Source organism: Scyliorhinus canicula, chromosome 2 (assembly GCF_902713615.1).
Source record: "Scyliorhinus canicula chromosome 2, sScyCan1.1, whole genome shotgun sequence".
Lineage (NCBI taxonomy): Eukaryota > Metazoa > Chordata > Chondrichthyes > Carcharhiniformes > Scyliorhinidae > Scyliorhinus > Scyliorhinus canicula.
Genome location: NC_052147.1, coordinates 23,363,033 through 23,383,288, shown reverse-complemented (window position 1 = coordinate 23,383,288; position 20,256 = coordinate 23,363,033). Strand labels below are relative to the sequence as shown.

Genomic DNA, 20,256 nt, shown 5'->3' with positions numbered 1-20,256 from the left:
GTGCCCACCGTGGAGTGACTGGCGAGGAGGAAAAAGTTGCAGGGCAGTAGGGCAACTGCGTAGGGCAAGAGGGGGCAGTACGATTATGGGGAGAAGGCGAGCCGCATGCTGGCGCACCAGCTGTGGAGGCAGGCTGCGTCCAGGGAAATGTTGAAGATCCGGACTGGGGCTGGGGATGTGGTGTCAGAGCCAAGGAAGATAAATGAGGCATTTAGAGAGTATTACCAGGGACTTTATGAGGCAGACCCAGGAGAGGAGGGAGACATGGGGCGGTTTCTGGACGAGCTGGAATTTCCCCAGGTGGAGGAAGCAAAGAGGCTGGCGTTGGAGGAGCCCCTGGGGCTGAGGGAGGTGCTGGAAACTTTCAGGGGTATGAAGTCGGGGAAGGCCCCTGGGCTCGATGGGGACCTGGCAGAATTTTATAAGGAATTTACAGCGGAACTGGCACCACATCTGTTGGGGGCATTTAATGAAGCACTGGAGAAGGGGGAGTTGCCAGAGATGATGAAGCAGGTGGTGATCACACTAAACCCAAAAAAAGGGAAGGATCCAGTGGAATGTGGGATGTATAGAACCATATCACTACTGAACACGGATGTGAAAGTATTAGCTAGGTTGTTGGTAGGGAGGATGGAGGATTGTGTACCGGGGTGGTTGCAGAAGATCAAACAGGCTTCGTGATGGGCAGGCAGCTCGCGAGTAATATAAGACGGCTGTTGAATGTGGTGATGAATCCGTCAAGAGCTCTGGTACCGGAGGTGGTGGTTTCCATGGATGTGGAGAAAGCATTTGACCGGGTGGAGTGGCGGTACTTGTTTGAAGTTTTGGGAAGGTTTGGGTTGGGCCGAGATTTGTGGCATGGGTGCGGTTGCTGTATGTGGTGCCAAGAGCGAGGGTGAGGACAAATGATATGAGCTCACGAAGCTTTGACTTACACAGGGGTACGAGCCAAACTTGCTTCATTATTATTGGGCGGCGAATGTGGACAAGGTGGAGCGGTGGTGGGAAGGAGAAGGGGTAGAGGGGTTAGGATGGAGGAGGAATCTTGTAAGGGGTCTAGTTTGAGGGCTATGGTGACGGCAGCATTGCCAATGGCTCCGAGTAGGTATTCAGGGAGGCCAGTGGTGCAGTCCATGGTGAAGATATGGAATCAGCTGAGGAGGCATTTTAGAGTGAAGGGATGTCTGTGCTAACGCCGCTGTGCGAGAATCATGGGTTTGAGCTGGGGGGGATGGATAGTGTATACAGGAGGTGGAGGGAAGTGGGGCTGGTCAAGGTGAGGGATTTGTATTTGGAAGAAGGGTTCGCCAGTCTGGAGGAGCTAAGGGGGAGGGTAGAGCTGCCGACAGGTTGTGAGTTCAGGTATCTACAGGTTCGGTACTTTGCACGAAAGGTCTGGAAGGGGTTCCCCAGATTGCCAGGATACACCCTGCTGGACCGACTGCTGCTTCCGGATGTGGAAGGGGAAGGAAGAATTGGGGAAATATATAAGTGGCTGGGGGAGCAGGGAGGCAAGTGGGTGGTGAAGATCAAGGAGAAACGGAAAGCGGAGTTGGGAATGGAGATCAATTGGGGAGTATGGGGTGAAGCTCTGTGAAGGCTAAATGGGACCTCCTCCTGTGCAAGGATGAGCCTGATACAGTTTAAGTTGGTGCACAGGGTACATATGACTCGGGTGAGAAGGAGTGGGTTCTTTCAGGGGGTAGCAGATGAGTGTGAGAGGTGTGGGTGGGGGCCAGCGAATCACGCACACGTGCTTTGAGGTTGTGAAAAATTGGGACTATTCTGGACGGGAGTGTTTGCAGTCTTAGCTAGGTCAGTGGAGAAGAAAGTGAACCCGGACCCTTTGGTGGCGATAATTAGGGTTTCAGAGAAGCTGGAGCTCATGGAGAGGAGGAAGGTCGATGTTGTGGCCTTCGCCTCTCTGATTGCACGGTGACGAATTTTGCTGGAGTGGTGGTTGGCATTTCCACCGGGGGGGGGGGGTTGGCATTTCCACCGGGGGTTGGGGGGGGGGCTGTGAATAAGGAGGAAAATCTGTACAAACTCTATAGTTGATTGTTGGGAAGAATGTTTCCCGGCGCGTTTATTTGCTGTAATTACTTTGATACAAGCTTGAATAAAATACGTTTAAAAATAAAAATAAAAATAAATAAAATAAAACAGCCGAAATATGAGTCTGGGTGAAGAGAGATCGATATATGGAGACAGGAGTAAAGTGGTAGAGGATTAGGACAAGTGGCAAGATTAGGAGTGATATTTTGCACTGTAACCTGTGAGGTGGCATCTTCTCAAGCACCAGGTTCAAGCTGGAGGCGGGCCAGCTGATCCAGGAAGAGACGCAGAGGCAGCCACAAGATGGCAGGTCTGGAGATGTTTTGTTTAAAAGATCAGTCGCGGTGCCATGGGACTGTGTCACAGTGAAAGAAAAAAAAAGGTCCTCCAGCCCTCACCCCTCACATCCCCTTTAACCTCCAAACACTCCCAAGCCCCATCCCTGCCACCTCATGTCTCCATGCCATGCCTATCGACCCACTGTACTCTTTCTAGAGCCATGAAACTCATATCGTGTATAGTTGAACGTGAAAAAAAGCTTTGAAAAAAACGTAATCGTTTGATAATTTTCTCCTTTGCTCGAAAAAAATGTCTACGCTGCAAGATAATAAATGTGTCAATCATCCAGGCCCTTTGAAATTTCCAAAACCACAATCCATGAACCCTTGTAGCCACCGAGCTTGTGGACAAACATTTTGAAATTGAACACAAAGATCAGAGAGTTTGAGTTGTCAGTCAAGCAATGTTTCCTCTGGGGTGCAGGTGTTCTTGTATTCTAATAGCTATCTAGGCCCTTAACCAAGTCTCGCAGTCCTTTGGACAGGAACCAGCCTGCACACTTTAAAGACACTCCTGAAACTCGCTTAGCCTGGGAGGGATCGGAGGTGGAAAGGCAGAGTTTGGCATGGGGGTCATGAAGGGACATAGGGGATGGGCGAGGGTCATAACTTGGCATTGGGACCATGAGGGGGAACTTTTTAAACTTACTGTTTAGAAGGTCCGCTCACACAGACTCCGGTTCACGACTCTTCTGAGGGGCCGTGAGCCGTGACATTTTAAAAACCTGGCCCAACTCCATGGAAGTTGGGGGTAAATGAGAGATACCAATCTCCACAATGGACCCAGCCAGGTCAGGGGTGCCAAATGTGGGCTTCTGACAGGCAACCAGCCCGCACCCTTTAAAGGCACTCCTAAAAATTACACAGCTCAGGAAAAGGTTTGGGAATCCCAGAATCAGGGCTCGCCTGCCATTTTCAAAGGGCTCCCAACTCATCCCAACTCCGTGGAAATCCAGACCATTCTTTCAAGAGGCTGTTCTCTGTGGTTGCAATGAAGAGTTCCAAAAGTTATAATGCCTGCCTGGAGGCTGGAGAAGAAATTGAAGTTTGAGGTGAAGGATCCAGGTGTCATGGTCAACATAGGAACATGAATGATGTTCTGCGAAGAGAGTTTGAGGAGCTCGGGTCCAAATTAAATCGCAGGACTTCATAAGTAATAATTTTTGGATTCCTATACTGCGCCATGCACCAATTGCCAGAGGAATCCAGTGGCGCCTTCCAGGAATGCAATTTTCACAGCACTCCCACACCCTGTTCACCCCCTCCTGCCATTGAAAATTCAGTCCATGGCATCTCCAGCCCTGGCACAATAGCTGATTGAAAAGTTCAAAGTCTTTTGCATTGCTAATATTCTGATTGCACTTTAGGGAGAAGGCTGCCTGTTTCTGGTGACAAAGAAATTATCAAATTTGAACAATCGGCCTGAACCAAAGAGAACAGAATTTTCTAAAGTCCATTGTGGGTTAGAATGGTGCTGCACTATCAAATGTTGAAATGTGCCTCATTATTGCCCAAAGCTGGTCCCCTTTATGGCTTTGTGTCTGGAGGGAATCATCAAAATTGGTCATCTGATCATCTTTGTCTAATAGGCCTTCCAAGCCAGTGCCTGGCCTTCACTGGATCAGCAGGTGTCACAAATAGTGTGTTTCGCATGTTGGGATTTGGTTTGTCTTGGAGGGATGCATGCTTATTAGCTGGGATATGTAAGAGTATAGGTAGCCAGAGAAACATGATTGCCATTTTCTCCTGAGAAAGAGTTCACATCAAGACCGGAGGGCAGAATGCAAAGGAGCTTGCTTGCTGATTTGCTTTGAAGGTCACTGAAAGTTACATGCAGGTTTCTCCTTCAATTTTGACCTATATGCTTTCTTGCATACTGGTTGATTCTGTAAGTAACTCATAACTAAAGTTATTTAATAGATTGGCCTGTTCTAGAAGGAGTTAATATTATCCATCTCCTGGGACAGTGTCGTATATGGTGGAATCTTGAAAACAATGCAATAACAAGCCCACGTGGAAGGCAAAGTGTGTTTATCCTGCAGCAAGCAATATCCCAACTACCTCACGGTAGCATGGTGGTTAGCATCAATCCTTCACAGCTCCAGGGTCCCAGGTTCGATTCCCGGCTGGGTCACTGTCTGTGTGGAGTCTGCACGTCCTCCCCGTGTGTGCGTGGGTTTCCTCCGGGTGCTCCGGTTTCCTCCCACAGTCCAAAGATGTGCGGGTTAGGTGGATTGGCCATGCTAAATTGCCCGTAGTGTAAGGTTAATGGGGGGATTGTTGGGTTATGGGTCTACGGGTTACGTGGGTTTAAGTAGGGTGATCATTGTTCGGCACAACATCGAGGGCTGAAGGGCCTGTTCTGTGCTGTACTGTTCTATGTTCTATGTATTGTATATGGTAAGCCTCTGTCGATAGGAAACATGGGTTTGCCTCAGGAAGAGGTCCTTTTTCAGAGAGAATGAGAATAAGGAATTGGAGCAAGAACCTTAACAGCCTGGCACTGAAAGAGTTAATTGATACATAATGAACTATGTGCTTTTAAAAATGTGTACATTATTTGTTGTCTGCATATTCTTACAGTGCATTGTTTTGAATAGACACGAGTCTGCCTACATGTACAGAGATTTTCTATCTTCATTTGACAGAAAGTAAGCATGGAATTTTTTACATTTCCAGATATCTTAAAAATCTTCAATCCCAACATCACTGGTTATTCCAAAAGGAAAACCTTCCACCAAATACCACCAACTCTAGAGCAGACGGGATTTAACTTTGCAGTGACTGGAGCTAACACACAGTAAGTAACATGAAAATGAAAAAAAATGAAAATCGCTTATTGTCACGAGTAGTCTTCAATGAAGTTACTGTGAAAAGCCCCTAGTCGCCACATTCCGGCGCCTGTCCGGGGAGGCTGGTACGGGAATCGAACCGTGCTGCTGGCCTGCTTGGTCTGCTTTAAAAGCCAGCGATTTAGCTGAGTGAGCTAAACCAGCCCCTCTGGGCTGGTTTGAAATCGCATGAAATCGTAGAGAAATAATCAGCGGTATATCATAGCCATCCAAGTGTAAAGTGGCATCGCCTGTGAGTAGCTCCATCTATGTGTACCTGCCTCAGCAATCTACTGCTGAAACCATAAGACTATGAGATATGGGAGCAGAATTAGGCCATTCGGCCTATCAAGTCTGCTCTGCCATCCGATCGTGGCTGATATGCTTCCCATACTCATTTTCCTCCCTTCTCCCCATAACCTCTGATCCCCTTATTAATCAAGAACCTATCTATCTCTGTCTTAAAGACACTCAGTGACTAGGCCTCCACAGCCTTCTGCGGCAAGGAGTTCCACAGATTCACCACCCTCTGGCTGGAGAAATTCCTCCTTTTTAAAGGATCATCCATTTGGGTTTGAGCCAAATGTTTGGTCAACTGGGCTGAAGGAGAACTTCCAGCGGTGGCTATGAAGGAGTAAGTCGCACATTTGGTGGCTCCCGCTCGGGTCGGACTTTTGGACCTTTTCCCCAATTTTCTACCGGACTTGAACTGTAAAACTGAGGACAGAGGCAGTTGTGTACGGAATTCCCACATTGGTGCATGGAGAGAAGGACTAGAAGTGCTCGTAAAGGCAGAAACAGAAAGACAGAGCAGGCTTGGGCTGAAGCTGCAACAGGAGACAGCATGGCAGAGGACCGGACCTCTGGTTTGTCAACACAGCTGTCAACGGAGCAGCTGATGCAAGTTATTCAGGAAGGCTTTGCTAAGCAGAAACGGGGCTACTTGGACCCGATAAAAGAGTCAATTGAGCGGCTGGAGCTTAGATTGGATGCCCAAGATTGGGCGATCCAGAAGGTAGAGAAGGCGCTGACTGAGCAGGAGGAATGTCAAACTGCAGTGAAGTTGGAGGTGGGGTTGCTGAGCAACCAGCAGAATAAGCTCCTCGAGAAGGTGGAGGACCTAGGGAATAGGTCCCGCCGGCAGAACTTGAGAATCATTTGGCTCCCGGAGAGGTCCGAAGGAGCAGACGCTGGGGCATACATCGCGGGTATGTTTGAGAAGCTGCTGGGGGATGGGGCATTCTCTCTGCCCTTGGAGGTGGACAGGGTTCACAGAGCACTCGTGAGGAAGCCACAAATGCAATGGTGGTGAGATTCCACAGGTACTTGGATAAGGAGCACATTCTACATTGGGCCAAGCAGACACGGAGCTGTAAGTGGGACATCATTATCCTGCGGGTTTACCAAGACCTGAGTGTGGAGGTGGCCAGGAGAAGAGCAGGCTTCAACCAGATTACAGATTTACAGAATTTACAGTGCAGAAGGAGGCCATTCGGCCCATCGAGCCTGCACCGGCTCTTGGAAAGAGCACCCTACCCCCTACCCAAGGTCAACACCTCCACCCTAGCCCCATAACTCAGTAACCCCACCCAACACTAAGGGCAATTTTGGACACTAAGGGCAATTTATCATGGCCAATCCACCTAACCCGCACATCTTTGGACTGTGGGAGGAAACCGGAACACCCGGAGGAAACCCATGCACACCACGGGGAGGATGTGCAGACTCCACACAGACAGTGACCCAAGCTGGAATCGAACCTGGGGCCCTGGAGCTGTGAACCGATTGTGCTATCCACAATGCTACCGTGCTGCCTGGTAGGTTGATCCTTTTCAAGAAAAAGGTGAAGTTCAGACTCTTTTAACCGGCCCATCTCTGGGTCATGCACGAGGTACAGCACTGTTATTTCCAATCGCCCGAGGACGTGCTGGACTTGGCGAAAATGAAAGGACTGGTGGTGGACTTAGAACTTTTGAACTTTGCTGCAACCTTCATGCTATTCTTTTGTTTTTCTGTTCTTTTAAAAAAATGTTTATCGTTTTTCGTTTTGTGGAAACTGTTTGTAATGCCTTTTGCATTGATTTGGGACCCTTCTACCAGCTCCCTGTCCACCTTTGGGAATTTCAGCCCCTCCAAGAAGTGCCTCATCCCCTCTGGCCCCGCAGAAGGTTCCGACCTATACAGCCTACTGTAGAAATCCCTAAACGCCTAATTCCCAAAGGTGGACCTGGAACTGGTAGAAGGGCTGGGGGCCCCGATCGGGTTGGAAGAGATAGTGGAGGGTCTGAAGGCCATGCAGTCGGGTAAAGCCCCAGGGCCGGATGGGTACCCAATGGAGTTTTATAAAAAGTTCTCTGGGATATTGGGGCCGGTGTTGATGAGGATGCTCAATGAGGCAAGAGAAAGAGGGGTGCTTCCCCCGACGATGTCGCAGGCCACAATTTTGCTGATTCTGAAGCGGGACAAGAACCCAGAGCTGTGTGGGTCCTACAGGCCGATATCCCTGTTGAATGTGGATGCCAAATTGCTGGCCAAAATTTTGTCCTCCAGGATTGAGGATTGTGTTCCGGATGTTATTGGGGAAAACCAGACAGGGTTTGTTAACAGTAGGTAGTTACTGGCCAATGTAAGAAGGTTGTTAAACGTGATCATAATGCCCCTGGAAGGCAGGGGGTTGGAGGTCGTGATCACAATGGATGCAGAAAAGGCTTTTGAGTGGGTAGAATGTGGGAGGTGCTGGGACAGTTCAGATTTGGGTGGGGCTATATTGACTGGGTCAGGTTGCTGTATAAGGCTCCTGTGGCAAGCGTACGGATGAATAGGACAACATCGGACTATTTTAGCCTGCACCGGGGGATGAGAAAGGGATGCCTCCTCTCCCCACTGTTGTTCATGCTAGCTATAGAGCCGTTGGCAATTGAGAGCCTCAAGGGGCTGTAAGGGGCTGGTCCTGGGGGCGGGGTGGAGCACAGCGTCTCGCTCTATGGAGATGACCTGCTTCTGTATGTATCAGACCCAATAGAGGAGATGGAAGAAATCATGAGGATTCTAGGGGAATTTGGCTGGTTTTCAGGGTATAAGCTAAATATGGGGTAAGTGAGATGTTTGCGGTCCAGGCGAGGGGACAGGAGAGGCGATTGGGAGAGCTGCCGTTTCGATTAGTAGGGGGAAGCTTTAGCTACCTAGGCATTCAAGTGGCGCGGGAATGGGACCGGCTGCATAAATTAAATCTGGCCCGACCAGTGGAACAAATGAAGGATGATTTTCGGAGGCGGGACGCGCTTCCGTTGTCACTGGCTGGGAGGGTTCAGACGGTGGAGATGACGGTCCTCCCGAGATTCCTGTTCGTGTTCAATGTCTCCCCATCTTTATTCTGCGGTCCTTTTTTAAACGGGTCAACAAAGTGATCACTGGCTTTGTTTGGGCGGGCAAGCCCCCACGAGTAAGGAAGGTAATGCTTGAGCGGGCTGGCGCTGCCAAATTTTAATAACTGTTACGGGGCAGTGAATATAGCCATTATCAGGAAGTGGGTGGTGAGGGAGGTGTCGGCATGGGAGCGTATGGAGGGCACCAGTCTCGGGGTGTTGGTAACTGTGCCTCTGCTGTTCCCGCCGGCACGGTACTCCACCAGCCCCATGGTGGTGGCGGCCCTGAGAGTGTGGGGGCAATGGAGGAGACATGTGGGAGCAGAGGGAGCATCGGTCTGGTCCCTGATCTGTAATAATCACCGGTTTGCCCCAGGAAACACGGATGGGGGAATTCTGGATATGACGGAGAGCAGGGATTGAGAGGATGGGGGATATGTTTATAGAGGGGAGCTTTCCAAGTATGAGGGTGCTGGAGGAGAAGTATGGGTTGGCGAGGGGAAACAATTTCAGGTATCTGCAGGTGCAGGACTTCCTACGTAAACAGGCGTCAACCTTCCCGCTCCTACCGCTAAGGGGGATTCAGGACAGGGTAGCTTGCAGAGGGTGGGTAGGAGAAGGGAGCATCTCTGACAGTTACAAGGAACTTATGGGGCCATAGGAGACGCAGACTGAGGAGCTGAAGCACAAGTGGGAGGAGGAGCTGGGAGGAGAGATAGAGGATGGTCTATGGGCGGACGCGTTGAGTAGAGTCAACGTGTCCGCAACATGTGCCAGGCCCATCCTGATACAATTCAAGGTCGTTCATCGGGCTCATATGACAGTGGCCCGGATGTGCAGATTCTTGGGGGTGGAAGACAGTTGGGCAAAATGTGCGGGAGGACCAGCGAACCATGTCCACATGTTCTGGACATGTCCGAAGCTTAGGGGATTTTGGCAGGGGTTTGCAGATGCCATGTCCACGGTGTTAAAAACAAGGGTGGCACGGAGCCTAGAGGTGGCGATTTTCGGGGTGGAGGAAGACCCGGGTATACAGAAGGAGAAAGAGGCAGACGTTCTGGCCTTTGCTTTCTTGGTAGCCAGGAGGCGGATACTATCAGCTTGGAGGGACTCAAAGCCCCCGAAGTCAGAGACCTGGCTATCCAACATGGCTAGCTTTCTCTGTTTAGAGAAAATCAAGTTTGCGTTGAGAGGGTCAATGTTAGGGTTCGCCCGGAGGTGGCAACCGTTTGTCGACGTCTTCGCGGAAAATTAATCATCAGCAGAAGGAGGGGGGGGGGGGGGGTTTAGCTTAGCTTAGAGTAGGGGGTTAATAAAGGTGGGACCTGTAAGGGAGGGAGACGGCTTTTGCACTATGTTTATAGTTTCATGTACATGTTTATTTTGTTGTTGCTATAATACCAAAAAATACCTCAATACAATGTTTATTAAAAAAAAACTGGGCTTAAGGAGTTGTCATAAAAGCTTTTGTGTCCACCCCCCTCAATCTCTCCTTTTTCTCACATTCTACATACTCTGCACATCTCAAAGTGTTTCAAATCACTATTATAGTCCAGCCATGTCTTTAGTTGGCTAAATGGAATGGCCAGTTCACCTACAGTGTAGTCTGTTATGGGACAAGTGACTGATGAAATAATTTTTACTGTAGTAGGATTGGGCACCCAGATTATTTTCTGAAGTCAGGTTGGTTCTTGGCCTGGTGTGATTGTGTAAAACTCTGTGACAGTGAATCTTTTGCAACTGTTCTGCTTTGTATTTGCATTGATTTTGATCAAATTATAAATTGGATATGATATAAAACTGCCCATCAATTCACCATCAACAACTACAAAGTCAAAATTTACCCACGAGAGTGGAGTTTGGCCCCAAAACCGTTCAGCCCATCGAGTCCATACCAGCTCTCTGTAGAGAAATCCAGTGAGTCCCTGCGTTTCCATCTCTCACACCTTGAGTATTGTGTGCAGTTTTGGTCTCCTAGTTTGGGGAACGACATTCTTGCTATTGAGGGTCTCCAGACTAATTCCCAGGATGGTATGACTGACCAATGAAGAAAGACTGGATCAACTGGACTTGTACTCACTGGAGTTTCGAAGAATGAAAGGGGATCCCATAGAAACATATAAAATCCTGATGGGACTGGACAGGCTAGATGTGAGAAGAATGCTCCCGATGTTGGGAACGTCCAGGACTCAGGGTCACAGCCTAAAAATAAGGGGTAAGCCATTCAGGTCTGAGGTGAGGAAAAAGTTCTTCTCTCAGAGAGTTGTGAACCTGTGGAATTCTCTACCACAGAAAGCTGTTGAGAACAGTTTGTTGGATATATTCAAGAGGGAGCTGGATGTAGCCCTTGCGGCTAAAGGGATCAAGGGGTATGGAGCGAAAGAGCAAGTGGGATACTGAATTTGCATGCTCAGCCATCATTACTTTGATTGGTGGTGCAGGCTCAAAGGGCCGAATGGCCTACTCCTGCACCTAATTTCTTTATGTTTCATTTTTTGGAGGGGAGCGTGTTACCACTTCAGCCAGTTGTATAAGTTTGAACTGATTTTGTTGTATACATAATCTCCTTTTTAAAATTGCTTTTTCTCTAGCCAGTTACCTAATCAAGCAAGACGTCTGGTCGACACAATGAAAACATTTCCTGTAAGTACGAATAGAAACAAGTTGAATTTTACTGACACTAAAATAATCATGAGTTTAAAAATTGCCATTATGGTCAGATTTTCATATCTTTGACAAAATGTAAGTTGAGTTAATGGGAAATAATTAATTTTAATTGAGCCTCAAGGCAGCTATAGAACATAAAAAATTAATATACCTTGGAATTAGTATCACAAGATTCAAGGATTTGAAATAAAACCAGAAAATGCTGCAGATTACCAACAATCATCAGCCTGATGTTATGGGCCAGGGTTTAGAGAACCCCAAAGTATATCATGGAGTTCACCTGACCCACAACTTTTAATAGATTGTGGTATGGGGAGCACACGGCCCACTCTACAGGTGTGGTACAGCAGAAATGGAAAAGTATTTTTAAAGCAAAACAATGTTTATTCTATGAACTCAAGTTAACCTTTTTAAAACATACAGTGAACATCTTGGCAACCATCAATTAAAATACAACCCCCAAAGAATACAACACTAAGTAATCCTTAAGCTTTCCTTTTAACACCATGAGACATAAAATAAACCTTTTAACAGAAGCTCATCAGGTTTAAATTCACTACTGAGAACAGTTATCACTCTGAATTCATCAAATGATCAAGAGATAGTCTTTCCGTGACAGAGAGAACAACATTACACCTGCGTTGGCTGGCTTCAGGTCCAACACTGAAACAAAACCAAACAAAAACACAGACACACCTAAGCTTTTCTCAAAGTGAAACTAAAAAGCAGAGCCAAAGCTCAGCTTCAACCACATCCTGACATCACTGCAGTAACACGAGCAGACAAACATTTCTTAAAGTGACATTCTCATGACACTGATGAAAGGACATCAAACTGAAACATCGGGTGGAATTTGCCATTTATTTTAGCTGTGTCGCTTTGGGCGTGAAAAGGGGTGAGTAGCCTGTCAGCTCCATTGGACCGATTTCGCACCTAGGGTGTGATTCTCTGTCCCGCTGTTGGCCCATTTTCCAGTGTGACGGCCCCCGTTGGCAGCGGTATCCTCATTTCTAGCAGCTGCCCAATGTGGGCCGGGATTCTCTGAAACGGCGTCAATGGGCCCCTTGTCCCAGCGATTCACTTACCTGAAGGGGGCCAGCAAGGCGCCGCAGTGCTCCGCACAGCCCCGGTTGCCGATACGAGGCCCTGTATTTCTGGCTGCGGGTCTGCGCATGCGCGCGGTGGCTACCTGTGGCAGCAGTCCCGCGCAACATGGCAGTCCCACACAGCAAGCTATCCCCCAAAAATAGCCCCCCCCCAGATCACGCATGCACGTCGATCGGTGGCTCCCGATCGGAACCCTGGCTGTCCTGGAGGAACCCCCCTCCCCCCCTCCCCCCCTCCACCCCCACCCCACCTGGGAGACATATCTCCCCCCCTTCACACAGCAGGGCGGCCGTGACAGCCGCCACTCCGCGTGCCCACTGGGTGGAACATGTTAGAACCAAGCCAGCGGGAAGTCGGCCAGCTGCCGGCGAAGAATCGCTGCGGGGGCCTCTTTCGATGGCCCCGACCGGCACCACATCGCCCTCGCGACTGGCGGCGATTCTCCGGTCTGCGGAGAATCACGGGAAGGAGTCGGACCTGATTGCGGGTCTGACGCCCCATTCTCCGTCCCCGCGCTGGCGCATTGTGGCAATCGCACATCGTCGGGAAACCTGTGAGCATGGGTGCACTGCCGGTGAAGCGAAGGATTCCGCCGACGGAGAATCCTGCAGCACATTTTTAGGCACTTGAGGAGGGGAAAAAAATTTGAACGAGCATCACGCTGCCTCCATGGCAGGCCAACCTGCCATCATTACTGCAAGCAGGGGTGTGCCTCCTCAGCACTTGTTCCAAGTCAAACAAAGAGGATAGCTGTTCGGAAGGCTGCCCTGAGGTTTTCCAAAAGAGCCCTGATCCGAATGCTGGAAGCGGTGGAGGACAGGAAGGAAAGCCTGCATGCTCAGGCTGAGAGGAGACCATCCAGCAAAGCGACCAGCCCTGCATGGAAGGCAGTGGCAACGAGCTCCCTGCACAGGAAGATAGGCATCCAGTGCAGGAAAAGGAAGAATGACATCCTCTGTTCAGGCAGGGTAAGTCACTCTTCTCATCTGTCACCACACACTCACTCACACACCCCTTGCCATGCCCAAACTTAAAATCGTGTACCCACTTAAGGAGAGAGCCCTTTACCTTGCCAGGGAGGAAGAGGATTGCTCCTATGCTCGGGGCGATATGGCCGCAAGAGTAAAAAGTGAGGAACAACAGCATAATCATTCATCCCGCCAATCTCTCTTCTATCCTTATGCCCTTGCCATGCACTCATGCCATCTTCCTTCCCTTGCAGGAAAAGCAGTGGAGTAGCCCGGTGCCTCCGATGGTGTGACATTTTGACAGCAGCAAGGAGAGCAGCTCCCTTGAGTTCTCGGACATGCCCATAGAAGAGGGGTCACAACTGTCACCTGCCCTCTCCGCCAGTGCAGAGACTCACACCTCGGTGGGAATTAGTAGTAGCGAGGCTTCTGGGTCACTAACTGGTGAGCACCTCACTTTTGCTAATCCACAGCAGGCAGAGAGAGGGACGTCCCTCGGATCTGACACTGGGAGGATTGCTGGAGACCACAACACTGCAGAGCCCCAGTCAGGTGACGTGCCTCTGTACTCAATCATCTATCAGCTGCTGGAGCTCCACAGGCAGAGTTGGGGACATTAGGAAGGGCTAAGCGCTTTACTCCTTGGATTGTAGGGCCGATTGGAGGAGTCACAACATCTTTATATCCATGCTGGCACTCTGCAGCAACCAGGTCAACACTGCGAAGGTGGCATCCGCAGTGGAAACTTTGGTGGAGGGCATCCACTCCATAGTGGGCGATGGTCACTGCATGGTACAGGGCATCAACTCCATGTTGAAGGTACCTGTGGACATCCATGAGTGCCAGCACCAGAGGATGGCAGGATGCTTGATCTCACTCCCGCTGCCCCTCTAACCTAAGGACGAACACAGGGCCCCTCAAGTATCCATAGGGAGGAGGCACAGCTAGTTCATAGCCTGGGGTCTTCCAACCAGGAGACACTACTCCAACCCACCTGATTCTCCTATTCCTGTGAACACTTCAGCTCCAGCCCCACAGACCAAGGAGGGTGATACCACCTACCTACGCATCGCTCAAGCATGGCTGGGACCTCCAGGTCTTGGCCCTCCAGTGGACAGCAGCCAATGCCATCTAAGGCAGCACGACATGATAGGCAACAGGCCGCCTACACCTCAGCTGTTGGTCCTGGGGATACACCAGGATACAGCGGCAGGGTTAGAAAAGTTAAGGAAATATAGCCCCCACAACTGCCCCCCATTGCCACCTATTTCTGAACATTGACCTTGAACCCCTGTGCTGGCCCCCACCCCCCCCAACATCCGGGTTCAACCAACCCCCCTGGATCGTCAGCCCTGTGACAGGCTTAACCCCGCCCCCAGTGCCCCGCTGTGGTTCTGGCCCCTCTGAACTCCTCACCCTGCTGCCACACTCTGGCGCTGGACTCCACCAGATTCCAACGTTTCCCCAACCCTATGCCTCCCGCCTGATCCTGCACCCCCCCCCCCCCCCCCCTCCACCACCCCCCTGCAGCACGAGCCCCTTGGCAGGCACTCCCACCCTCCCTCCGGTGCCCTCTCTCCCCTTGGACTCCCTGATATATAGTGATGACCTGTGCGCTCATCTCCGGAATCCTCCTCGGAGATGAGGCTGCCAGGTTCCTGTCTTTAAGAAACTGTTGTAAACAAGGTTGGATGTTACAAACAGGAGGGAGGTTACATCGGCAACTGGCCACTAATGATATTATAATGGATTCAAAGGAGGTTCCCGACCTTCCTGGGCATGAACTGCGATACGTCAATGCCGGGGAGGGCGTGGGGGTTGCATCGTGAGATTTCACCGGCATGAATCTCGCTTTTCGGCACTCACAGGATTTTGTGCCCTTGTCTCTATTTACGCCAGCAGCAAACAGGGGCAGAAAATCCCAGACGTTAACTCTGTTTCTCTCTCTCCACGAATGCTGAATATTTCCAACATTTCCTGGTTTTATTTCAGATTTCCAGAACCACAGTATTTGGCTTTCCCATCCAAGTATTTGGCCTGGACGTCAAAGTCATTCTACTTATCTCATAGGGAGGGAGGAATTTTCCCCTGAAAATCAAATGTGGCAGGCTTGAGGCCTGGCTCTTGTCAGATTTCTCGTCTTTCCACCTGAGTCTCTGCAGCTACCAAGGGGAAGGTAGTGCTGAGCCCCAGGAAGCAGTGATAATCACATTGAGGTGCCTACATGGAAGGTGAAGGCCTTTGCTCCCTCCTTGTTGATGGATACAAAGTGAATAAATGCTGCTTAAAAGCTCACCCTGTGGCTTACCTGCGGGTGCTCTTTAGTGCAACATGTGGAGAGTAATATTTGTTGAGGTGTAAAATCAGTGACCTACCTGATTCTGTTGGTTTGCAGCCCCATGAATCTGTTTTGACAGGAAGCCCATCGTCTTCTGAAGCATTAAGGGTGGCAGGAGCCTGTGTCTCTTTCAACTAGCAATTGTAGAGTAGCTATTTTACTTTTAGAGCTCTGGAATACATATCCTGTGTTTTCATTGACTCCTTGGCCTCAGCCCCCACGATGCTGTGTTATATTTCAGCTTGAATTTGGGCAGCACGGTAGCATAGTGGTTAGCACAAATGCTTCACAGCTCCAGGGACCCAGGTTCGAATCCCAGCTTGGGTCACTGTTTGTATGGAGTCTGCACGTTCTCCCCGTGTGTGCGTGGGTTTCCTCCGGGTGCTCCGGTTTCCTCCCACAGTCCAAAGATGTGCAGGTTAGGCTAAATTGCCCTCAGGGTCCAAATTGCCCTTAGTGTTAGGTGGGGTTATTGGGTTATGGGGATAGGGCGGAGGTATGGGCTTGGGTAGGGTGCTCATTCCAAGAGCCGGTGCAGACTCGATGGGCCGAATGGCCTCCTTCTGCACTGTAAATTCTATGAAATAATTCTATGAATCAGGGTATCTCAGTTGCTTCAGCTGCAGACAATACAAAATATAAACAATCTATTATTTTGTTCATGTAGATTCAAACAACAGAAACAGATCTAACTGATTAAAAATGAGATAGAACGGTAATATTGAAGGATATGAAATGTTTGCCAAACATAAATATGATTGAATGTTTTTCTAAACAAGAGTAATTTTCAATCACACTACACTGAAACCTCCTCAGTCCAAGATGCCTGGGACCAAGTTATTTAAGGATGGTGGATTTTTCTGCATTATAAAATGAGATTAGAATGCATAACCACAAGTGTGAGAAACAGAACATTGATACCTCGTTATAAAGGAGAAATAAAGATCGTAACTTCCACATTTCCACTCCCAACGTAATGTAATACAACAGTCCCTGAATTGCTTGGGTGTGCTGAAAGAAATTCCAGACAAATGGGACGGGATTCCCCATTAGCTGACGCTGAAATCGCGAAATGCGATTGGACGGAGAATCAGGTCCGACTCCAAAATCGCAGTGGCCGCCGATTTGACGCCAAATCGCAGTTCTACGTCATCTCAACAGCGGCGTCAATGTGTTTCAGAACGCATGTACAGTAAACACCTTTTGCATTAGTGGGTCCGACCTGTTAGTCTCTAGAGGCTCTGCGATTCGCTGCCTCCAATGGGCTGAGTTCCAGACGGCATGGTTTTCTTGTGCTTTTAAAAATCATGAAACTGGTGTGGTGGCTGATGAGGGAACGAGAGGGGGTAGGACACGGAGAGACGCGACTGCGGGCTGCTGGGCCGGAGACTGGGCAGGTGGCCTGCCAGGGCCAGGGATGGGGGGGGGGGGGGGGGGGGGGCGAGGGTTGACGAGGGGTGACGAGGGGTGACCCCCCCCCAGGCCCCCAGGGACTGGAATGGTGTTGGGGTGAGCGTGGTGTCATGTGAGGGTGGTGTAGAGGAAATTGTGGTGTGGGGGTGGTGTTGGGAGGCAGTTGGCCCACATATCATGGGGAACCGCAACTAAGTGGGGTCCTCGCCCGCGGCCGAACTCCACCCCGGTGGCTTCCCTTATCTCTGGGTCGCTGATCACATCCAAGGCCCTCTGTTCTGCCATGGTTAGGGGCCGCAGATCCGGCGGTCCCCCTCCTGTCTTCTCCCACTCCCGGCGTTTGTGGGTGGCCTTTTCCTGGGGATGGGGAAACAGAAAACAACAGTGTCATGCAGTCCGATGCAAGCAGCCGACAGGATGGGTAGCTGGTGGCCTCAGTGGCCAGGACACCCGGCCATGGCAGCCGGTATGGGTGCCTGCATGTGGTGCATGGTGGGGGTTCAGCTGCCTTCCGGTTGCGGGAAGGAGTGTTACCAGTATGTGGAACGGGGTTGTTGCCAGGGGCACAGCACTGTCTATTCAACCTGGCCACCCTGAGGACATTGTGCAATTTTCTCCACGGGGTCCAGGAGGGTCTCCAGCTCAGCATTGCTGAACCTCAGGCCCACGCATCTTGCTGCCATCTTGATGGCTGCAATGGTGTGTGTGTGGGGAGCGAAGTGTGTATATGAGGCTGCAGCTTGTCAGTTTCCTGAGTGTCAATCATGAAACCAGCGAATCCTACACCTTTTCTCATTGGAATAGATTGTGTTCCACGTGGCGATGCTGCTAGCCCCTTAGCGGAATCGGTCCAGGTTCAACACTCAGAAATAGAGAATCCCGCTCATCGAGTTTCGGAACATAGATTTTTGGACTGGAGAGGTTAAGACCAGGAGACAGAGGAGCAGAAGTAGGCCATTTTGCCCATCAATCCTGCTCTGCCATTCAATGAGATCATGACTGACCTGATATGATAATCTGCAGGTGCGATCTAACCACCTCATCGCGCCCGACTCAGGATGCGACAAGGTCAGTAAATCTTGCGCAAGATCTCTCACGCGATTCACGATGCTCGTTATGCCTCGTGAGATTCAATGAGATCTCACGAGACGTTGTGATCTGGCTCTCGCCCTCAATGACAGGGATTCATATTTGCATATTTAATTGTGCACTTAAGCACACTTAAATATGTTCGCGCAGGATTTACCCAATCACAGGACCTAACGGCTTCGCTTTGGAGATTCCGAGCGGGTGCCATTTAGCACTGCTTTCTACAAACGTGGACCCGGCGTAACGGCACCTGGAGGGTCTCCCGGGCAATACGGCCCCGGTGGTTGGGCTCTGGACAGGGTGGTAACCTGGCACTCCTGATGCCATCTGGGCACCATGGCACTGTCAGCCTGGCAGTGTCATCCTGGCGATGCCAGGCTGGGGGTGCCAAGGTGTCCAGGTGGCATCTTGCCTGTGTCAGGGATTGGGCCTTTATGAGGTTGAATGCGGGGGGCTCGAGGACCACCTAACTGGTACGTTGGGGTGTTGGAGTGGTCCGGAGATTGAGGCGACATTTTTAAATGCCGCCTTGGTCACTTCCGGCACTGGCAAGTGGAGCCTGTTAGTGCAGAAAATGCCTCTAGGAATTGCCTTGGTTGGGTATTCCTGGCTGTGACCCGACAATGTGGCACAGTCCTGTGTAATAGAAACAGGAATCACGCCCAAAAATTGCTCCTCAACTCCACTTTCCCATCATACCTCCATAACCCTGATACCCTTACTGAGTGAAATTTTGTCTATCTCGGCCTTGAGCATACCTAACGACACAGCCTCTAAAGCTCTCTGCACTAAATATTTCAGCAGATTCACTATCTTCTGAGAGAAAGATTCCTTCTCATCTCTGCCTTAAATGGGCGACCCCTTACTCTGAGATTCTGTGCTCTTGTCCTGGACTCCCCCACAACCTCTCAGCACCATATACAGTGCTTCACCCAACTCAGGCGTAGACCGAGTGTCCACATGATGGCACAGTTATTTAAGACGGAAGTGCGGAATTCCTTCCCCAGACTGTGGGCAGAGTATAATTCCCTTTTGAAAATCTCGAATTCTTCCTGAAGCCATGACAGGTTGTATTATAGCAAAATCATTTTTTTTTAAAACATGAATCGGGATTCTCCCGCAACTGGCCGGATGGCCCGACGCCGGCACCAAGAGCAGCGCGCACCACTCCTGCGTCGGGCCGCCCGGAGGTCGCGGAGTCCTCCACTCTTCTGGTGGGTAGGCTGGCACTGGAGGGGTTGGCGCCGAAGGGCCGCTGTGGGCCGGCGTGAGTTGGCACATTCGCAGAACTGCCGGCCTGTTTCCTGCGTATGCACAGGGAGTTTCTTCTCCACGCTAGCCATGGAGGAGCCTTACAGAGACTGGCACGGAGGGAAAGAGTGCCCCCACAGCACAGGCCCACCCACAGATCGGTGGGCCCTGATTGCGGGCCAGACCACCATGGGCCCCCCTCCCCCCCCGGGGCCAGATCCTCCTGTCCCCCCCCCCCCCCCCCTTCCCCTTCCCCCAAGGAATCCGGTAGACAGCCAACCATCCAGGTCCCGCAGAGATGGACCATGTCCATTTCATGCCGACGGGACGAGCTGAAAACAGGCGGCCGCCCGGCCCATCGGGGCCCTGTGAATTGCCGGGGTGGCTGCTGCCAATGGCCCCTGACTGGCGCGGCGTGAACCCTACCTCCTGAATACCGGCGCCGGAGAATTCGGCAGCCGGCGTCGGAGCGGCAGGGCGGGATTCACGCCGCCCCTTGGCTATTCTCCGATCCGGCAGGGGGGTTGGAGAATCCCACCCCATGGCTTAATTGTTTGTAATCATTGGCGTTTTAGACTTTGATGAGTTCACATATGTCCAATGTCTGACAGTCTTGAGGGGTGGGGGAGGGGGGATACACAACGTTGTGGTGGTTGAGCATTGCATTCATCCGGAGCTCTTCATCAGAAAGAGGAGCAAACCAGCTTGCAATAGTTATGTGTCTGTCAGCCTCTTGGTAGTCTAATAGATTAAGAGAATTTGCAGCCTCATTGCAAGGCCTCAGGCCTAGGGCTATCGCTAAATTCATGAGAAATTACACATGACATACAGATA

General features: G+C 50.5%; 1 protein-coding gene across 1 annotated transcript in view; it reads left to right on the top strand.

Moving 5' to 3' along the window:
• Positions 1 to 20,256, top strand: part of si:dkey-177p2.18 (phospholipase B1, membrane-associated) — an 85,935-nt gene that overhangs the window by 22,869 nt on the left and 42,810 nt on the right. Inside the window, exons 7-8 of the mRNA XM_038790334.1 lie at positions 5,073 to 5,193; positions 11,181 to 11,232. Coding sequence (XP_038646262.1) covers positions 5,073 to 5,193; positions 11,181 to 11,232 — 173 coding nt within the window. The remainder of the gene's footprint in view (positions 1 to 5,072; positions 5,194 to 11,180; positions 11,233 to 20,256) is intronic.